General features: G+C 41.3%; 1 protein-coding gene across 5 annotated transcripts in view; it reads right to left on the bottom strand.

The window, feature by feature from the left end:
- Window positions 1-19,176, bottom strand: part of PRUNE2 (prune homolog 2 with BCH domain) — a 144,161-nt gene extending 124,985 nt beyond the window's left edge. For all 5 annotated transcript variants that reach the window (XM_055791111.1, XM_055791113.1, XM_055791112.1 and 2 more), the window contains exon 1: window positions 19,078-19,176. In XM_055791111.1, the coding sequence (XP_055647086.1) occupies window positions 19,078-19,113 (36 nt within the window). In that variant the 5' untranslated portion in view covers window positions 19,114-19,176. The remainder of the gene's footprint in view (window positions 1-19,077) is intronic.
- Window positions 19,177-20,751: the final 1,575 nt, after the last annotated feature.

The raw sequence follows: 20,751 nt of genomic DNA, 5'->3' as shown, positions 1-20,751 counted from the left end.
AGCGAAGAACAATCTGCTTCCTCTCAGGCTAATACCTTATTCCACCAAATCACAGAGCTCTAAACTTGCTTGCAGTGATTCTGAAGGTAAAAAAAAAAAAAAATTGAGAGCACACTGACAGAAGTCCTTAAATCTTGGGGAGGGGCACGCATGGACCCAACAGAACAACAACAACCACCAAAAAACAACAAACAACAACCAAACCTAAGTACACAAAAGGGACCTATTGCAAGCCAAAATACCTGATGCACAAGACTCATCACAGCAGCCAGACCCACTGTTTTCTACTGTTCAAGTCTGCAAACACTGGTAGGGCATTTAGAATTTGCTTGTAATTAAACCCTACGTTAGTGACCAGCAACACAACATACTCCATCACATGGACATTTATTATGTACCAATAATGCAATTCCCATGTTTCCAAGCTACAGGAATGCTGCAACACATGAACTAAATTTCCTAGGTATTCACAAGGTGTTCAAGGTGTTAGGAAAAGGAATTCATCACAACTGGAGATACTGACAAGCATCTAGTTAAACACTTGTCAGAACAAGAACAGTGGTAAGATTAGAAACCGGTGATGATTTTATGGCTTTGCAGTGTCAGGTCACCCTCTGTTCTCAATCTGACATTTCTTTAGCTTATTATTTCTGCTTAGTTAATTGCATAAATCTCAGCAGACCAGAGGACTATTACACAGCATTTTATGTAATAGAAGCATTTTGCACTGGAAGAACAAGAGAAGTAACTATGTGTAGCTTGTTTTCCCTCACATAGGAAGCATGTGCTGGCCTTGTACAGCTGTTGAAAGGGTATCTGTTCAGCATAAACAGAATTAGGGAAGTCTGTTAAAAACAAACAGGGCATAATTCTTTCTTTTCTTCTACCAGCTAAGTAAAACAGTATTTTTTCTCAGGATCAAGGAGGATAAGGTATGATGGCCACATATTTATATGCAGTTGTATTTGAATATTTAATCTCCGGCTCTAGATGGAGTTCATATGTATAAATACCAAAATATACTTGGCACTCCTGAATAAAAGAAGCACATCAGGCCTTGAAAGAACATACTGACTTGAAAGACATTTGAGATATTCCGCTACATAATTACTCAACAGATAAGCACACTGTTTAATTTTATACAAGGACTAACCCACAGAGGCTTTGTGACTTGAGTCATGTATTACAGGCACAGCAATATATGAGAAGCAAATTTTGGGAATGAGGTCTACCGATAAAAATAGTCTGTAATGGCTATCAGAGGAGATCCATGTCCACTTGCTGAAGCTGTATGATTATTGCATTCCTGTGATTTTAAAACAAGTCTTAGAAATACATTGTATATGATTTCTATCAATTTGGGAAACGAGGATGCTAATAATTATGGTAGTTAAGTGTCACAACTAGCATCAAAATAGAAAGTTTAACGTGTATTTAATTTTTTTCTTTAAAAAAGTATACAAGATACAGAGATAGCAACATAAATACATTTCAACAACAGCATGACATAAAATACCTGTTTTGTTATGAACAGTGTACTGTGAACCACTTAGGCTGTGCAACATGCTTATGTTAATATTAGCATGAAAAACTGCAGTTTTTACTCTGCTGACATTTAGTATGTGAAATCAATTAACGTGATGCAAAGTGATAGCTGTGCTTAACAGTAAGAGAAAACAACTCAAAACACCAGGTAAAATGCATGACATGGGGAAAGTTTGTAACACAGTTTAATAAAATCTATACCCAACTGCTCCTCATGAATGCAACTGTTTTCAGGAATGCTTCAGCATAAAAATTAACATTCAGAGAATGTAGTAGAAAATATCTAAATGACAAAATATCTTCATTAATACATAACCCCCTCAGAAAAAAATTACAATCAGATTTGGAAATCTGAGTGCTTTGCAAACAGCAGGACACAGAAGACAGATATCCCTGTCTAAGCACCTCCTTCATCCATCACGGCTAATGATACCAAAAACATGGCAGTCAGTACCCAAAAATGAAACTAGCAGAGACCCAGCATAAATATTTGAAATGGAAAGGAGGGGGGGGGGGGGGGAGCGGGGAGGGAAAGGCAAGACATTTCAAAAATTCTGTCCAAAGCAAACCTAGCAGCATAGTATTGTTCCCAGGTACGAAATATTATTGCTCCCAGATACAAAAGTGCCTTTTTTAAACATTATCCAGTGCCTTTTTTAAACATTATCCAAGTGCAACTGATTCTCCAAATACCACAGATCTGACATTAACACCAATTAGAGTGCAAACTGAAACTCAAATTAAAGTTGCAGAAAGAGCATGAAGCTTGGCAGCTCTCTGGAACAGTATTGGTAAGTTTCTCCTGTTTCCTCCAGAGTATCTTTGGTCTTGCCGCAAAGTGCTGAGCTGTGCTACTGTTACTGACTCAATGTCTTATTATTGATCTCAGTAAAGATACTTTGCCCTTTCTTCAAAGTATACTGTACAAATTACAACTTAGCCAAGCTCCCATCTCCCAAATTACCAAAAGTACAGACTTAACTTTTCACTCCTAAATGTCTTTTACCATTTAAAATATTCCCTACATTTTATGGTTTTCTAGATTTACACATTTCTATGAAGAAAAAACCCTAAATTTAAATGTCTGTGATGGGACAAGGTTACAGTAACCTCTATGGGCACAGTTTTATTTTAACTTGAATTACAGATAACAGAAGTGCCCACAGGTATGAACTTTGGACACTTTGCATGTCAGGAACTGGTGTGTGCACATACATGCTTATGTAGGCATGGTGGCTACATTCAGTAGGACAGAGTATCTGCATATCCTCCTGTTTAATAACCTGGAATATAAGACAACTATTTCTATATAAGTTTATAAGACTTCAAATGTGAGGAATACCTGCTTAGGAATTAACACTTCATGTAGAAGTTGTGTACAAATGGAGGAGGGATCCTGTTTTCCATCCCCACCTAAAAGACTGTATGGTCAGTCCTCTGCACGTTTGCTCCATTCTCCTCACTACCAGCACATGCAGAACTAGAACTAAATACACCCAGCTCCACTCCCACCCTTCTACTGGTTTCCTGGCACAGCAGCTATGTGGGCCTGAGGACAGGGACAAAAAAAAAGTATCCCACCTGACTTACTGAGCACATTTACCTTACAGACTATCATTAACTAAAAAGAACACATTGACTGATACTCTGTGTCTTCCTTTTTCTCCCCACTGATGCCAAGTCCAATTCAAGGATATGGTGCTAATGTCTGTAATTAAAAAGCAGATGATAAAGAGCTAAAACCAGACTTGTGGATTCTTTCCTCCCCCCCAGACCAACTATCAAATCTGTATCGGCATCTTTATAAGGGCTTACCAGGAAAAAGACCCAGTTACTACAGCTCAGTGGGTCTGAGCTATTTTAAAGTTTATATATGTTGATTTACATTAAATGCCCTCAGAAACATTTGCAATTATGTAAAACTGAGCCCCTGAAATTAATACCTTCCAACAACAGTAACTAAAGATTGCAAACAAAGAATGTAAGTGTAAGGAAGGGAGGAAGTTTTCAAGTTATTTAGATCTGTGTCAGAACCAGGAACCAAATTTCACACTTCTGCATTCAATAAATAATGTCTTTCATATTATCACTCTACTTCTCACTTTTTTTTTTTCTTTTTTTTTTTTTTTTGGGGGGGGGGTGGTTTCCACTGCCTGGTCTTGACCCTGTCTCACTCTGCAATCATTTCAAATAAAGTTCCATGATTTCCAGCAAGCTATGCCTAACTTAAAAGTGTCAGACCACAAAATTGTTCAAAACAGTACTCAGTGTTAATGCACACTGACAGAACAGGGCTTGCAAGTACCCAAGTATTCTGTAAAGACACATGAAGCACAACAGAATTTCCTTGCCCTGCCTGTTACCTATTCTTAACACACTTTTGGTTATTTTTCTTATTACAGCACTGGTTTCTTACCCTCAGTGCATACAACACTCTTCTGTCTGATATCTATCAATCTAACTCACATCAAATTATCACAAAAATGGGTTACTTTCTAAACATTCAGAAATGTGTTAAGGGGTCCTCAAAACAAATACAATAGCATAATACTCTTCAAAAAAAGGAATATTTGAATTAGGAAGCATGCCACTCCTTAGCTTCTCTGGACTGTCATAGATGAATAGCCCATTGTGAGGCCTAAATCTTTTTAACTTTAAATAAACGATCTTTCATCTATAGCTGTGTACAGTGTCGGTGACATCCAGCCACCTGTTCTGTTTACTGGAGCTGTGGATTCTACTGGGATCTCTGAGGGAGGGAGCTTACCTCTCTTTCCTGTTAAAAGTGACAGTCAGTTGACTTGAAATGCTTTCTCAAGAACCTATGATGCTCTAAATGTACCTGTTAATGACATACTAATATCCAGCCTTGAAAATACACATAAATACATGTAAAATTATGACTACATAGAAGAACAGATCTATTTTAGATTTTGTACAAAAGCTTGCAAAAAATGTGTTAACTATATTTCTTTTAGTTTCCAAGGAAAAACTAAAAGCTCCTCCGATTTCACAGAATCCTAGATTATCTTAAGTTGGAAGGGACCCATAAGGATCATCAAGTCCAACTCCCTGCTCCTCACAGGACCACCTATAACTACACCATATGACTCAGAGCACCATCCAGACACTCCCTGAGCTCTGACAGGCTTGGTGCCATGACCACTTCCCCGGGGAGCCTGTTCCAGTGACCCACCACCCTCTCAGTGAGGAACCTTTTCCCAAGATCCAGTCTGAACTCCCCTGCTGTAGCTTCACTTCATTTCCTCGTGTCCTATCGCTGGTCAGCAGAGCGAGGAGACCAGAACCTCCCTGTCCGCTGCCCCCCCTGAGGAAGCTGTAGACTGCCATGAGGTCACGCTTCAGCCCTCTCTTCTCCAAGCTGAACAAACCAAGTGACCTCAGCTGCTCCTCCAAAGTCTTGCCCTCAAGGCGTTCAAATTCTTCTTTCAAATCGAAATAGAGCATTAAGAGTACTTTGGTTCTTGAACAGTTTTTATCAGAAAGGCAAAAGCTATAGTATACAATAGAGGCACAGGGAAAGTCTAGTTTTCCCTTTCTTTACAGGTGTAAACTTACCTAAGAGGACAGTATTTCTCATACCTATGAAAGACACCAGCCAGACCAGCCTTATTCAGCAAGGTCTCCACCCCTGTCACCTCAGGAATTTTCTTCACATCTCAACAATTTCTAGAAGAAGCCTCCCTAGAGACTACTGGGGAATACACCACACTGCATCCCCTTGCATCCCCCAAGCTTGACACCAGTTATTCTTGTTGGGAGATGCACTACAGCATGCATACAAGTGCACGTACGTGCATGTGCATGCACCAAACACAGACACCGTGCTGCAGCTGGTTCAGAGCAATTTCAGAAATGGCCCTCAGCCGCACACTGTGCTCAGGTTTAGGCATTTAAGGCAGACAGCTCTGCCCAAGGGCTCCCTAGTCCATTAACCCACTTGCAGAGAGAGAGGGTTTGTGTTTCTCTCTGTGCATGCGAGCGACAGATAGAGTGAGTGTGCAAACAAGTGAACTAGATGAAAGTGGTACTTTAATAACATGAGCTAAGTGAAAACTGGTAAGGCTGGGATGTCAAGCTGGACAACTACATTCAGTGTTTACACCTTCCTTCAGATTTTCCCTATCTTGGCTTCTTTTCTTTTGCTAATATATATGCTCTCTACCTAAAGGATCTATGCAGTCACTTTGGAAACATTAAAATCTAAACCGCTACCTTAAAGTGAGTCTCATGTTTTCACAATGTAATAAATCTGTAAAAAACATTTTCATGCATCTGACAGAGATGTCTTCACCTTCCAATGCCTGGAGTGCAATCTGTTAGATCACCTTTTAAGCTTTCAAATTGGACAGAACAGGTCAGATTACTACTCCAGCTGTAACTTTTGCTACTGTACCACAGGGCTGCTGTGTCAGTTCAGAACAATGCTACGGAAATGCTGCATTTTTCCTGCTTTCTGCCATAAGCCTAGCAATCCTTAAGCAGAATTCCTTGTCTCTTAATTACCCATAAGGTTTATTTGTATAACCACTTCTGATTTATGGAAGCAACGAGTAGATTCTGCTCTTACAGACTGACGTTAATTCAGCATCAGTAATTATTATCTGGTTGAGAAAGAAGCAGCTAGATTTTAATCACTACTTAATACGGCAACTAACCAGGCTGCTTTTTCTACAACAGCACCAAAGAGCACTAATCTAAGATCAGAAAAATTGAAACATGCAAAAAATTAAAATGAGTATCTAACTAGCTTAAAAGGTAAGTGATTAAGCACTCAGTTAACAATGGAGGATACATAAGGATAATTAAGTGGGGCTAGAAAGATTCAGAAGTCATTTCACATCTTGTCTGGCATCCTCACTTACTTTCCAGTGGAGCAAAATGCAAACAGAAATAACTCAGAGGCAGACAGGACGAACTGTCTGGTCATCTACCAATGGACAGCATGTCGTAGGGTAGAACAGTGAATGGCAGTTCATAAACAATCATATGTCAAAAGTCTAACGTATCATAAGCACTGTAAGACACTCAAAAGAACCAATCTGTACCTCATTGCTTGACTCAAAAGGAAATGACAAACTGCAACATAACAAGCACCTGTGGAGGACCACGAAGTACTTACACTACAGCATGCTGAAACTGTTGAAATTAATCAGAGACTCTACTAGTTTTACACACATTGGTACGTATGCCCCCACTCCTGTGGCACAGCAATATCGTGGCTCTGACTACCAAATATCCTACTGGCAGGAAAGGAGAGAGAGCAGACAGAAAACAAGAGAAAAAAAGGAAAAAAGGGAAGAAATTAAATATATCTTCGGAAGCTACAAAGCTGAGAAGAAACGGAAGCAAGAAGGTAAGTACACCTGCTTATTGCTGCCTGCATTAAAACAGTGCGTATTTATATTTAGTGCTCCATTTTAACCCACTGAAACCAGTCTTTTCTGTTTTCCTCAGGATAAACATGAACTAACGCTACCAGAACTGAGATTACTCTGTGTTTTCACCACTGTAACACAGAGCAGGACTTGAATTTCTAACCTAATAGGAAAGTTGCAAGGCATTTGACAGCAAGAATAAAATCTCAAGTTCTACAAGACAGTTGGAAGGGGGGCCAGGCAGGGGGTGGAGGGGGGCCAGGGAGGGGTGGAACTGGGGGAATCGACAGAAAGCCTGAAATTTTTCTCAAGCAATGGTTTCTGCCTCTATAGACAACCTGGTAAAAAAACACATTCAAATTATTTTATGTGGGGACAGATACAGAACACAGAAAGGGCATACAAACTGTTTCCGTAACAAGTAAGCCACATACTTTAATTTGTTCCATTTCCAAGAAACAAGATCTCAGCATTTTTAGTCAAACAGATTTCACAGCCTTCATACTTACCTAAACTTCATTTTCTCTATCATTTGTGTCTTATTTAGAACCTGTAAATAATTTATCTTTTCAGACACGAGATTGTAACGAACCCAATTCTCACACAGTGAGGGGGAGGGCTTAAGTTGATGGCTGGTTTGCTTTGGTTTGTTGTTTTCTTTTTAATGAAGGCTCAACACTTTGATATTGAGACAGGCTCATGCCAACAACTACAGCACGATGGAAAAATGATCAACCAAAGACTTCAGACCCAGCCTCAGAAATCCCTCTTTCACAGTGCAAAAGCTGCCAGTTGAAAACTGCAACGATTTTGAGAGGTGAACAAATAGCTGCTAAGATTAGATCACTTAACTCATTTTCACATGTGATCTAAACCAGAATATGAGCCCATGTCTCTGAAGATGAAAGACTAGAATTCTAGTCTGCACCACTCTCATCCCTGGAGAAAATGCTTTAACTCACAGTTATGCCACCCTTCCAAAGAATATGAAGTCACTGCCTTTGCTTGCTCTTCCTGAAACAACCAGTGCTGAATTTCTAGCGTGCATGAAATTCTCAAGGGAGGGAAAAAATTCCACATAGTATCACGGAACAGGTTTTATAAAGGTTTCTGTATCTAGCCTCTTGGAATATGCAGAAAGCAAAGAGTTGTACAAAGCCACCCCATACCTCTTCCTCTCATATACAAAACAACTTTTATGTAACAAATATTCAAGGTGCATTATTGTAAAGCTGTTGCAGCAGCTGCACAGTTTATCTATCATTAGCCTCTACATTTCCACAATTTCACAAAGAGATAAATGCACACGTTTCCCTGAGGGGTGGTAGAAGGAAGGTATTAATCTCTTACTGCAGACTATGCCTTACTGATACAATTCAGCCTATAAACCCCTCACAGACTGAACAAGTCAGTCATTCTGAAGAAAAACAATCTGTAATCAGGTAAACTTGAATTAAGTATTTTTTCTAGTGAAAAAAGTACCACAGCTACTATCTCAACTAACTCAAGAGAAAGGACACAGCTACGTGTGTGTTTTCAAAAAGAGGAAATTTTGTTTCTTTTCTGCACTGACATGATTTCAATTTAATGAGTAATTTCTATTTTTATGCTTGCTGAATTAAAAGACCAAAACCTCACAGAAACACGGAAACAAAACCAACAACAGAGAGAGGCCTATAGCGAATAGTGGTTTTAAATTTTTAGCTGGTCTTTTAGCTCGATAAGGCTATCCACTTCAAACACATATTAAAAAACATGCAGGAACCTAGCAGGCTAACCTTTCGAAGATTTCATACAGACCCGAACCTCTCAAACGCACAATACAGAGGTACATCACATAAAGCCACATGCTCTTCTAAGTTACGTCCATGCTCAGGATACAGTCTCAATCTGTAAGAAAACTAGGTAAACATACATGAAGCTTCTGTGGACTGCATACATGCACAGTCAAACACCACGAGCACACTTTTCCAGCAAGTTAACCTATCATTGCACTCTGCCTGACTCAGCTGTAATCCAGCCAGCCCTGGAAAAGACACTGAGTGTTAAAAGCCTTGTTAAGTAAAAGAAAGGCTGCTGACTCAGTCAACTGATCATTTGCCAACTGTCTATATTTAGGAGAGGCTGTCCCTCCAAGTGTTTAAAAGTTTACCATTTATCCTCACTTCACAAAGAGTCAAACGTATTCCAAATGGAGCAATTCTGCTTCTCACTTAAAAACGGATAGCAAACTCAGAAGAAAAGTTCCTTTATTTCCTCCTATCCCACTGATAGCAGAACTGCATACAAGGTTCACCAAGCAGAATATGCCTTCCTCTGACAGCACACCAGGTAGACTCTATGTCTCCACTGAGTCCCATGACCTATAAAAAGCACAGCAGTGTCTGAAGAAACAATTCAGAGGTTTCTTTTTTCCTACCAACTCAGCTTGGCTCAGGATTTTTTAATCACTATCGTACAAAAGCAAGAAAGTATTTCTTAAGTATAATTCTTACGCTCTTACCACAGTGTAGCACAATAAGATTAACTACTAGAGAAAAGGTCACTTCAGCATCATGGTCTGTCACTGAATCAAAGGCTGCTTCAGCAGCAAACTCAGCGTCAGGTGCCGTATGAAGAGCTGCTTCTGTTATAGATTTGCTAATAAGTTAAGATTGATTGACTTTATTTGATTGATTATTTGATTTTATAAAATTATTTTATAGAATAGAAATATAGAAGGATAAGAAATATATTTTAATGAAACTTATAGTTGCACAGTAAAAGCTGCTATGAGATCCTCTGTACATCCCATACCAAGGCCAGAAGAATGGGCTAGAATCATTGTTAAAACTTAGGTAATAAATTTAGGGTTTGAAACGTTTCTTTGTATTTGACCAGTCTTCTGTATGTAGAAGGTGTATTGAAATGTCAGAATATAAGATTAATGGAAACCGGGGAGAGTCGACTGGAACAGCTTGTAGTTACCTGCCAAGAAACCGTGAACTTTAGTAAAAGGTAATTCTGGCAGGGGGAGATCGCGACCACCGACTCATATACCACCTACCCAAATCGTACCCCAGACCCATTTCTAGACCTTTCTAAGCTCTACTGCGCAGAATCGGATATAGGAGGAGAATATGTTAATGATTTATGGGAAATATTATGATTATGTATGAATATTTAATGAATATGTATGAATAAGTTCTATATATGGTGTCTGATTTTGAGACTTGGTGTGTGTTGATCGTAAGAGGACTCGCTCATGCACCCGGCTGTCAATAAAGAAGTGTCTGCTTATCTACATCACATTGGTGTCAATAAGTTCTTCATTCCGAGATTTCGGTAACACTTCCACACAGAAAACTAAACCAGAATCAAAACTGGGTCAATGTAGTGTGTCAATTACCAAAAGACATAAACACAATTATTGCTATCGAAGTACTGCAAAATGAAAATTTCCGAGATGGTACAAAACAGGTAAATCACATCACGTATACTGCAGAACCTCACGGTGCTCTAGAAAAAATTTGATGTGAGGAGGCTTAGCAATAATAAATTGGGGCTAGAGGAGAATGTACAAAAGCAGGTTATGACTGTGCAAGATGAAACTGGGCCAGTGCATTAGGTCTTTTAGGTCTATTACACATTATTCAGTTACTATTAAATGATACAGTAAACAAGGAAAGAGAACTGTCTGACATCATGCAGACGTCATCTTTTTTCTGAAATGTTCCTAACCTTTTCACCGTCCGTCCTCTGTCCTCACCACTGCAAAAATGTATTCCTGTCTCATCAGGACAAGTAATATCATCCCACTTGTTAAGGACCTGTCCAACTGTTGCTGGCACCTGGCCCTCTTGTTCAGAAAAAAAGGACAGAACAGGAACATAATCAAGTCATTTAAACCCTGAGCCTGATCCTCCTCGGGACTCCTGGCAAACGGGACTTTGGTGCTGCTCCAGTCCTGCCCCTTTCCAGCAAAACCCCCCACCTTCTCCCCACCGCCCTGGCACACTCCCACCACACACTCCAACAGCACAGCTAAAGCTGAGCTTTTGCTCCCTCTCCTTTTACTGCGCCTGTCTCTCACAGGGAGACATGTAACACATATTGTAGGGATTAACAAAACTATCCCACCCAGCCCTCCAGCCCATAATCTTGGCATGTTCAGTTTAGACACACACATCCTGGCCATTGCAAAGTCCCACAGCTTTTTTTTTCTCATCAACCTCTCTGATCTACCCTCACAGACAACACTTCAGCTATCATTACCTGATGGTTTAATCACATAAATGTTATTTGGCTTCAGCAGAGGCAGGCTGGCAGTTTCCAGAAAGATGCCGTGGAAAACCTTCCCCTAGTCTGTGGCTCTGACCCTCCCATATTGGCTTTGTCCACAAGCCTCTCTCCCCTGGCTCTCCTTCCTCCAACACATCAAACAGAATCCCTTAACTACACTTCGAAACCTTTTCAAACCTTCCTCCACTTCATCTACCATCTCCTATTCAATAACAAAATGCTAACGTTTAGCTCCAGCCAGTCAATGGCAGAGGAATGGGAAGAGTAATCACATCTTCTCATTTCCTCCTGTGTAGTCCCTAGGCTTAAAGACGTGCTTCCAAACTTCCCCATCTTCCTTTTTCTAACTCCTACTCAAAGCTACCCTTCACCAAATAGGTTAGGATACATAAAAGTTACCAAACCTACCAACTACCATTCTACTGCTACTCTGGATTCATCTGCTTCCTCCGACATGTTTTCCAACTTACAGCAGACTCATTAAGACAGGGATTTAACGGATATTTTTTCAAGTATTTGCATAGCACCCAGCACCACAGGATGCTGGTCAATACTACAGTACCACACTTAATAGGGTAGCGTGATACCCTAGTAAACTGACATATACTGCACTTAAATGCCTTTGGAACTCATTTCTGGGTAGACAAATGTACAAAGCATATCAACTATGCATGCAATGATTCAACACCCAAAAAGTTCTTCAGGATAGAATTTGGCTTAATCTTGATTAATCTGATGTACTTCACCTCTTCCAATGGAAAATTCACTAAGACGTGCTTTATTCTTCCATTTCCTCTCTCTCTCTCTCTCTTTTGGGGTTGTTGGGTTTTTTGGGGTTTGGGGTTTTTTTTGTTTGTTTGTTTGTTTTTGTTTAAAGGGAGAAAGTATCACTGCACCAGAGACTGATGAAAGGCAAGGTATGTAAGCTACCATCTAAAAATGTTATTTCTGTCCTCCAAACACAAGAAAATCCATGGGGCGCAAACATTTTTAATTCTCAGCTTCTGCTACATGTTTGTAGTCTGTCTGGCTTTAGTGGAACTGTAAAAGACTATCGAATCACCCAATATATTTTCCTTACAGCTGTAGGTTGTTTTTCAACATAGTTTACAAACATTTGTCCAATTCAGGGTTTTATTTCGGTTTGCTTTTATGCAGGGGCATCCTCTCCTTCCTCTGGGAGACTTCTGTCCTAGCTAAGAGACCTCATTTTCAGGAATATACTCCTGTTATTAAGCCTCTGCTGACCATTTTGCAATTTCTTATTTATACCTACGTATATGAATGAATGATTCCTTCTCTGCATTGCTTTTAGTACCCCATAGATCCAGACTGCTCTCATGCCTCAGCTCAGCAGTAATTTAATCAAGCTTCATGTTTTGTTCATTTTTATTTCCCTTGGAAGTCAATTCTTTAAATCATTTAGTTATGACTCTCTGAAATCTTCCTGCAGTTAAAAAATATTTGTGTTTATACAGTACCCAAAACAGAAGCATGGCACTTGAAATTGCATAATGATGATGAAAAAGAGACAGAGTAAGTCTACAGGAAGGACATCACACTACCTAATAAAGATGTGTATGTATAAGCATACAAAGGCCTATTACTACTTTACTATGGGATATGAAGACTGTATCCCAAATTTGCAGGTTTTAACATTTGTATCACCCTACAAGCATGTCTTACATGCATTACAGTGACACTCCCATCTCCACCTTCCTACATTCGTGCTCTCAGATTTTTCTCCTCATGTTGAATGTATATTTGGAATTACCCCTCAAAAGAATTTCCTAAAGTATTTTTCTAATCACTCATCTCTGCAAGCCCTTTAGCATTACTTTATCTGCTCAGCACAGCTCACACCTGTTCTTTGTTTAAATAATTACCTCATATTATGTTAGAGCATAATATGTTTGCTCTTTTTTCCACATTACTGATAACCCTGACTCAGAAGTTCCTGCTGCAGAGTACATGGTTTCTTCTGACTGATCTAAGGAACAAAAGGTTAATCAACTGTTAAAACTCTGATTCTGCAACATTTTTAGACATAGGTACAACTTACACATGCCAGTTTTCCGACTGAAGTCAATATCATTACTCATACTCTTAATTCCGTACATACTCTAAGTGCTCTGCTAAATGGAGTCAAGTCCCCTGTGTGCTCCTGGATTAATGCAAAGAAGATACAAGAGAGCCTAAGACTTGACTATTTGTTTTAATGCTTGAAAGCTCTTTTACCCCTCTGCCTGGAGAAGTTCAGCTATTTCTGGGAAAGTAACTTCTGCTTCACTTCTGTAATGTCTTTCACCTCCCATAAAGCCACCACTTTATTCCCGCTAAATCAAATATTATTTTCAAAGTAACCACTGCTTATCATTGGTAACAAAACTCCAGAGAGCCAAATAAAAGGCAATACAAATAAACATGTAAGTGACTCAGCTTCTTTTTAAACTGCAGTCACATCAATCTGCTCAAGCCATGCCATCATCACTAACTGTTCTTTGAACTTCCTTGCCTCAGAAGCAAGCGCAACATTAATTTTCCATATCTATCAAAGCAACGCCTTGGAAGCCTTTTTTATTATTCTCGAGGGCATCTCCCAGGTCATGGGCCTGGCCCTCACTTTGGAAAATGTCCGGTCACACAGTCCAATATTTCTCTGGGCACATCTGCCTGAGGACATAATTCCCCATTTGCCCAGTGTATTATTCTGCCAGGTGTAGTGCTGGTCTAGCATTATAGTCTCTTTTCTTATGGCAGCAAGGGATTAAGAGAACTTTTAAGTTTTAAGGGGGTTGGGTTTTTTTTTTTTCCAAATGCTGTTAATGTCTGAAGATGACACAGCATTTAGAAAGATTATTTCCCCAGCTAATCTGCTGTTCTCTGCAGAGGGAGAGCCATCTTTCAATTGCTAGTTTGAAACAATTTGCTGCAGTATGTGGATATCTCAGTATTATCTGCACATCAAGCCCTTTCCAGGGCTCTTTCTGTTCTCTGACTTCCCTGAAGCCAGCATATGAAGCCTTGGGCTCTCCATTAGGCACAGACTTAAGGCCAGGGAAAAGGTACTGGCTGGCAGCCTTTGTCTCAGCATCTCTCGTGAGGAATTCTGTCAAATTTTATTTATTTCTTTATTTACTAAATTCTTGCAGCTTCGTTTTTGACAGAATGCCTTGATTTAACTTCTCACAGCCATTCAGCTTCACTGCAAACAGTCTGAAGCACATGAGATTACTTGAAAAACACTACCTCATGCAGCACACAGTACTTCACATCAGAGAATAACAACAGAAATGATTTCTGAATTTTTACTTCCCTATTTAACTGCCTTTAACATTGTGCTAATCATTCTGATAATCATTCTGAAATTACGCCACTGAAGCCTTATACTTTTGATTTATTTTTCTAATGAAATTACACAAAATTATGTATTGACTGATCAGTCACTGTTCTCCCACTTGAGAGAGTCTAACCCAGAGAGAGGCAGACTGAATTACCACCAAACATATCAATAATGTAACATACTGGAGAAGAGACAGCAAGGTTTTGTGAATTATGGCATTTTTGTACAAAATCTTCTAAAGTTCTTTGAATAATTCAACAAGCATGCAGAGAAGGACATGCTAATCAATGCATGGGTCTCCAAAAATATTATTGAAAAGTTTCTTGGAGGCTAGTAAAGAAACTAAATCACAGAAGAAAAAGGGGGCGTACTCCTCTCATGGCACTGTAAAGAACAAAAGGTCAGGAAACAAGGGAGGGGAACAAATGATCCATTTTCACAATGAAGGAAAAGTATCTGTGAGGATTCTCCACAAGGATATGTGCTGTTCTTCATATCCATAAATAATAAATCATATTACTTCCAGTAGGACAGGCAGGCAAATAATGAGGTGACAAAAGCTGCAGACATTACTACTTTATTCAGGAGAGCCAAATCTGAAACTGGCTACAACAGCTGTAGAAAGGACTCAGACACTGAGGGACTGGGTAATAAAATTGTAAATGGAAATGAGGGCCATGAAGCACAGACTAAAGAAAACGTGAGGAAACAACTTCACCTCCATTTTTAACTATATTTAGGTACCGTTCACAGTCAGACGGGCTTTAAAATGGGTATTACAAAGCAGAAAAAAACACCATGTATTCCTTTTAAATGACACTCTGAAAGCATCAGAAAAATGTTTTCTGACAGTAAAACAGAATAAGCAATAATAGAATAAGTAAGCAGAATACCAAGAACCCTCGAGAAAATGGAAAAAACTGAAATGTTGTTATACTGCTGTCTAAGTCTGTTACGTACTCATGGCTTAAATACAGCAGGCAGTTCTGGGCTCCACAACTTTCAAATTATTAATAGAATTATATAATCTTCAGAGAGAGGCCACCAGTATGAGCAGAGTGATAGAACAGTGCTCACGTAAGAAGGAGCAACAGAAAACCTTAAGCTTAGAAATTCTGGGGAGAAGAGAAGGGGGATATGGTAATACTTAACACAATAGAAAAAGTGAACAAAAAATACTCATTCAAGGAATAAGAACCATGGCACACCCATTAAAATTTTTGGGCAGATGTTTGAAAGCAAACAGGGATATTGCCTCACTCAACAGAGCAATGATAAAATTTTAAAACTCACCATCTCAGGGATTCTGTGGAAGCCAAAGCTTAAGCTGATTTTTACAAAATCCAACAAAACAAACCCAAAACATAGCCAAATGTGTGGAAGATGGCTTTAGCTGTGGCTAACATAGTAGTTCAGATATATATTATGATCTAAGCTTTCAACATCCGATCAGACCTATATATTCTACTGCTTATAATTCTCCCTTAGACAAGACAGAACGCTTGTTTCAAAGGACCTTTGGTCTCCCCTAGTCTCACCTACTCTCACATTATTACTAGACTTGGGAAAAACTTGAGAAAAACTTGCAGGACTTAACTGTATATGCCCAAAAATGTCAGTATAGCATCTCTTATACTCTGCCATGTTTTGCCTTCTAAAATTGATCCCCCTCGATTTTACATAGAATATATTTAACAATGTTAAAGATCAGTACTGAAAATTATTGAGAATGTTCTATGACTACAAGAAAAGTCAAAAAAGCAGAATTCCTTCTTCTTAAAAGAAAGAATAGCCTAATGGAGACTTTGTTTTTAATAGATAACATGCACAGGATTTTCCCCTCTAACAGTCAATGAAGATACACCAGAGACTTAGAAAACAAAAAATGCACAAGCCCTTTGTGTGGTACTCTGAGACTAAAATTTGCTCCATGTGGAAAAACAGTCTGTTTAATGTTGTGGCTGGAGCCAGACCCAAATGAATGATGAAGCATTTGCAGTAATAGGTTCTCCTGCACACTCTGGATCAATTGTTCTTCCAGAGCTATTGTTCATGAGTAAAGAAAATGCTCCTTTACTCACACTGAGTAGTACTCATGTAGCCAGTGCACCACACTCAGTTTCACCTAGTAAGATTACCTATGGCATGAAATACTAGCACTGTAAAACTGGCATCATCAGCCCTCTGAGGCACAACTGTAGGGCTTTACCATCTTCCACAGATACGGCTGCAGTAGCACAGCAACACACAGCAGCTCGTTAGTTATGAGCCATTCACCCACTTATCCAGGCCGCTTTATCCTAACAGTGTCCAACCAAACACAGCTCCTTGTTTGCCCTCAACTCAGCCTTGTATGCGCCAAGAAAGTCTCCCCCAAAAAAGCTTGACCAAGCAGGAAGGAAAATGCATCATCGGCCTCCTGTGTTGCAGAATGCAAATATTCAGTTACTCTGGATTACTTTTTTCGGACTACTGCGGTGCAAAGTAAATTGGCAAACAGAAGTCAACCTGTAAGATATTTTTTTTATAAAAATCTGTTCTGAACTGAACACGCTGGTGCTCAGATGCTTCTTTCCCAGTCATGCTCAGCTGACATGGCCATACAATGAAACACTGTGGTCAGAGTGACACTTTCCCCGCAATATTCCTCCTGCTCCAAAACACGTTTTTCTCCCACAGTTCAGAAGGTACAAAGAAAAGTCTGCATTTCTTTTGAAAAGCCACACAGAAATAAAAAGGGCTACTGTTCAGTTGCTGTGCTCACCTAAATTACACAATATTATCTATTATCCATGGGACTCTTCAGATTATAGCTTTCCAGACAACTCCTTTCTGATTATCAACAGCTATTCAGAAAGAGTAATGCAATATTTGCTTTTAGTAGTAAAATCAAGTTGCTCTTACTGCCTACCATTTAGTAATGATGCAAGGGGACCGCTATCTTAGCATAATTGTCTATGAAGTAAGACCACTTTTGATGTAGTTGAGCAGGAACCTGGTCAAAACCAAACCTCCAGTTCAGATGCTGCAATATATGAAATGTTGATGTGAAAATGTATTGTTTCTAACTGCGCCATGTAGTATCTTTAACAGGGCTACCAAACTTTAGACTCTTTACATGAAAAAGTTAGGGAAACACTAAAAACTCCTAAAAAATACATAGCAAAATAAGTTAGCTGGCATGTGACCAAGATGACGTGCCTTGTGTTTACCCTTAACATTTGTCATTGCAGTTAAAACACAAAGGGATTCATTTTCTCCTCTATTTTGCCAGTCCTCTCAAAAATGCCTTAATTACCTGATTTTCAACATACACATGAAAACAAAAGATGGTATAACAAACCATCCTTTAGCAATCACTGCATACAGAGAATGATGGCCACTGGCGAAAGAGGATCTTTCCTCTTTTTTTGACTTTTATGTTCTATGTGAGAGTTCTATGACTGCTCATGCTCCAGAGATTCCCAACGGGTCTATGAAACTGGGAAGGCCCTACACTTCTATTTATCAAAAATGAAGTTTTACTTTCATTTAGTTACCTACAGCAACTCTCTAAAGGGTGGGGAGGGGCCCCTGCAAGCACATAGGTCCCAAGCGCCGAAAAATACAGGGCAAAACTAGTAGCCACAGCATTTTTTTTTCTTCCCCCACAAACCCATTATTAGTTCTATAACCGAATATACTTCTTAGAGCTGGGATAGCTAGCAGAAGCGCAGGCTGCCCACCAAAGGTAACAACTGTAAAACCAGTTTTGCACAGAAAACCAGCCTTCACAATTGGAAACGTGCTGGCCTAAGACCATCTTGGTCTTAAAAGCATCCTACTTTTGCACTGCACATTAAGTGAAAAGAAAAGCACACACTCTCTGGGGCCAGATTATCAGTAAGCAAAATTAATGCTACCGGCAGGGTCACTGGTGAACGAGATCCCTATATGCCTGGGATTCCTAACAAAGTACTAACTACTTACGCCAGGCAAGACACAATTACGGAGCTGGTCCTTCATCACCTTTATGTATTCCTCAGTCATTTTAAGTCTTGCTTGTGCAAACTTATCCCCTACTCCTCGTAAGATTTAGACCACAGAAATTAGTTTTCAGTGACCTCCGATAAAATTTTTCCCCATTCTGCTATGCAACTTGATGCGTCTGAAAGTCAAAGCAAATGCGCAAGTAACGCCAAAATGGCACGCTGCCACCCCCCACATGCCGCTCAAATACGAGTTCGCATGCTGGCGAAACACAGCATTATTCAGCAATAACTAGAGGGCAGGCAGGTGCGAGAACAAAACGCACCCCCAAAACGCGCCCCGGCCGATGTGGAGGTCACCGGCCCCATTCCCTCCCCGCCGCCCGCCCCGCCGAGCAGCGCCGAGGACGGCAGCGCTGCTGAAACACTCCCGAGAAGTTTTCGGGAGCGCCCGGGGTGCTGCGCCCGGGGCCACGGCGACAGAGGCCGGCGCCTGCCGCTGCCGGCAAGTCGGGCGAAGCCGGCGCCCGCCGTGACTCACCAGCCCGGCGCGGGCGCGCCGCAGGAACTCCTCCATGGCCGCCCCGCAGCCGCCGGCCCCGCGCTGTGCCCGCGCCGCCCGCTACGCAGCGCAGCCCCGCCGCGCGCCCCGCCCCGCCCCGCCCCGCCCCGCCCCGCCCTGCCCGCCGCGGGCGGTGACGTCAGGCCGTGCCGCAAGGGCCGGCGCGGAGCCCCGCGGAGGGGCGAGCTGGGGGGGCGGCACCCCGAGCGACGGGGGTCGCGGCTCCTGTCGGTGTGCGCAGCCGGCCGGGCCCTTCGCGGGTTTGCGGGAGCCGGGCGGCCCGGGTGAAGGCGCCCCGAGACCCGCCGCAGGGTCTCAAAGCAACAGGTGCGGGTCGGTGGCCGCGGTGGGCCCGCGGGCGGGGGGTCGCGCCGTTTCCCGTTGTACAGGTGGCAAAACTCAACAGCGGGAAGCTGGAGGGCGCCGGGGTCAGGCGCAGCCACCGTGCCGGGGTCCCCTTACGGCGGTGGCACAGGGTCCGGGGAGCCCTGGCGGGCACAGCCGAGGCTCCGGCGACGCTGACCTCTGCTTCGGAGCCGGGACCCTCAGTAACCGCCGGTGCCCACGGCCACGTGTGTGGCTCACCAAGGCGCCTGCCGGGGCAGCCCGCCATATGGGGGGACCGAGCGCCATGTCGCAGCGCGGGGGTCCCCGTCCCGGGTGGGCGATGTCAACGGAGGGTCGCGCCGTGAGCGTGGGGTGGACCGGCCTGCCCGGCGCGCCCGGCGCTCGCCCCGCACCCGTGCGCTTCCTTTGCCCGCTACAAACGGCTCCATTCGAGCTGTGCCTCGCGGTGGGGTTTGCAGTGGCTAAGTATTAATAAGTTCAGTGCTGTGAGATCTGGGATTTTTTTTCTCTTCTCTATTATTTTACAGCTCATCGAAGGTGTTACTGTAAAAGCTGAAGTTTTTCATTATTGCTTCCTTATTAACAAGCTTTCTTATAAGTGTAATTCACTCATTGGATTTGTTAATTCTTTCACGATACCTTGGAGATCCTGTTGCTGAGTCGCCTGTCGTGCTCCATCTACTCTGCCTAGTCTGTGTTCCAGTTCCAAAGTCTTCTGGGGAACAGAAAAAAAACCCAAACCCGAATCCATATCACAACCGTTTAAAACTGAAAGGTAAATCTTCATCAAAATATTTGAGTGGACTGAAGCACCATACAAATGACATGAAGCAAAGTATTGTGAATGACAGTGTTCTGCAGGAAAAATTGAATTCTGCTACATTTACTGGAACATTTCTTCTTCTCAAACACATTAGTGTGTTTCAGAACTCTATCTGAATTTGGGTTTTCTTGTTATTCTGTACAAAACTAGGTCTTTTGAAAGATTACAGGTTTTGCACAACATATTCTTATACCTGTAACTGAAAATTGAAACTGAAGTATTGCAATAAGAATTGCTGTGTAATTTGAGATACAGAGTTGAGGTCTACTCAAAACACTTTGCCAAGTAAGAAATCAATATAACCTTACAAAAAAGGGAGTAAAGTATATGTTTCTTTTCAGCAAAGTCTGCAAAAAAGATAAAAAAGAAATAAAATCCAGCTTGCTACAGCAGCTGAACTGAAGTTTAGGAAACAGATGCCTAAAGGGGTCACTTTTGCTGTGTACGTATTAAAAGTAAATGACGTCAGAAGGCAGACTCTG

The sequence above is a fragment of the Falco peregrinus genome, chromosome Z (genome assembly GCF_023634155.1).
Source record: "Falco peregrinus isolate bFalPer1 chromosome Z, bFalPer1.pri, whole genome shotgun sequence".
In the NCBI taxonomy this organism is placed as follows: domain Eukaryota; kingdom Metazoa; phylum Chordata; class Aves; order Falconiformes; family Falconidae; genus Falco; species Falco peregrinus.
Note: the sequence above shows the minus strand (reverse complement) of the source record. Positions and strands in the feature narration are given on the sequence as shown.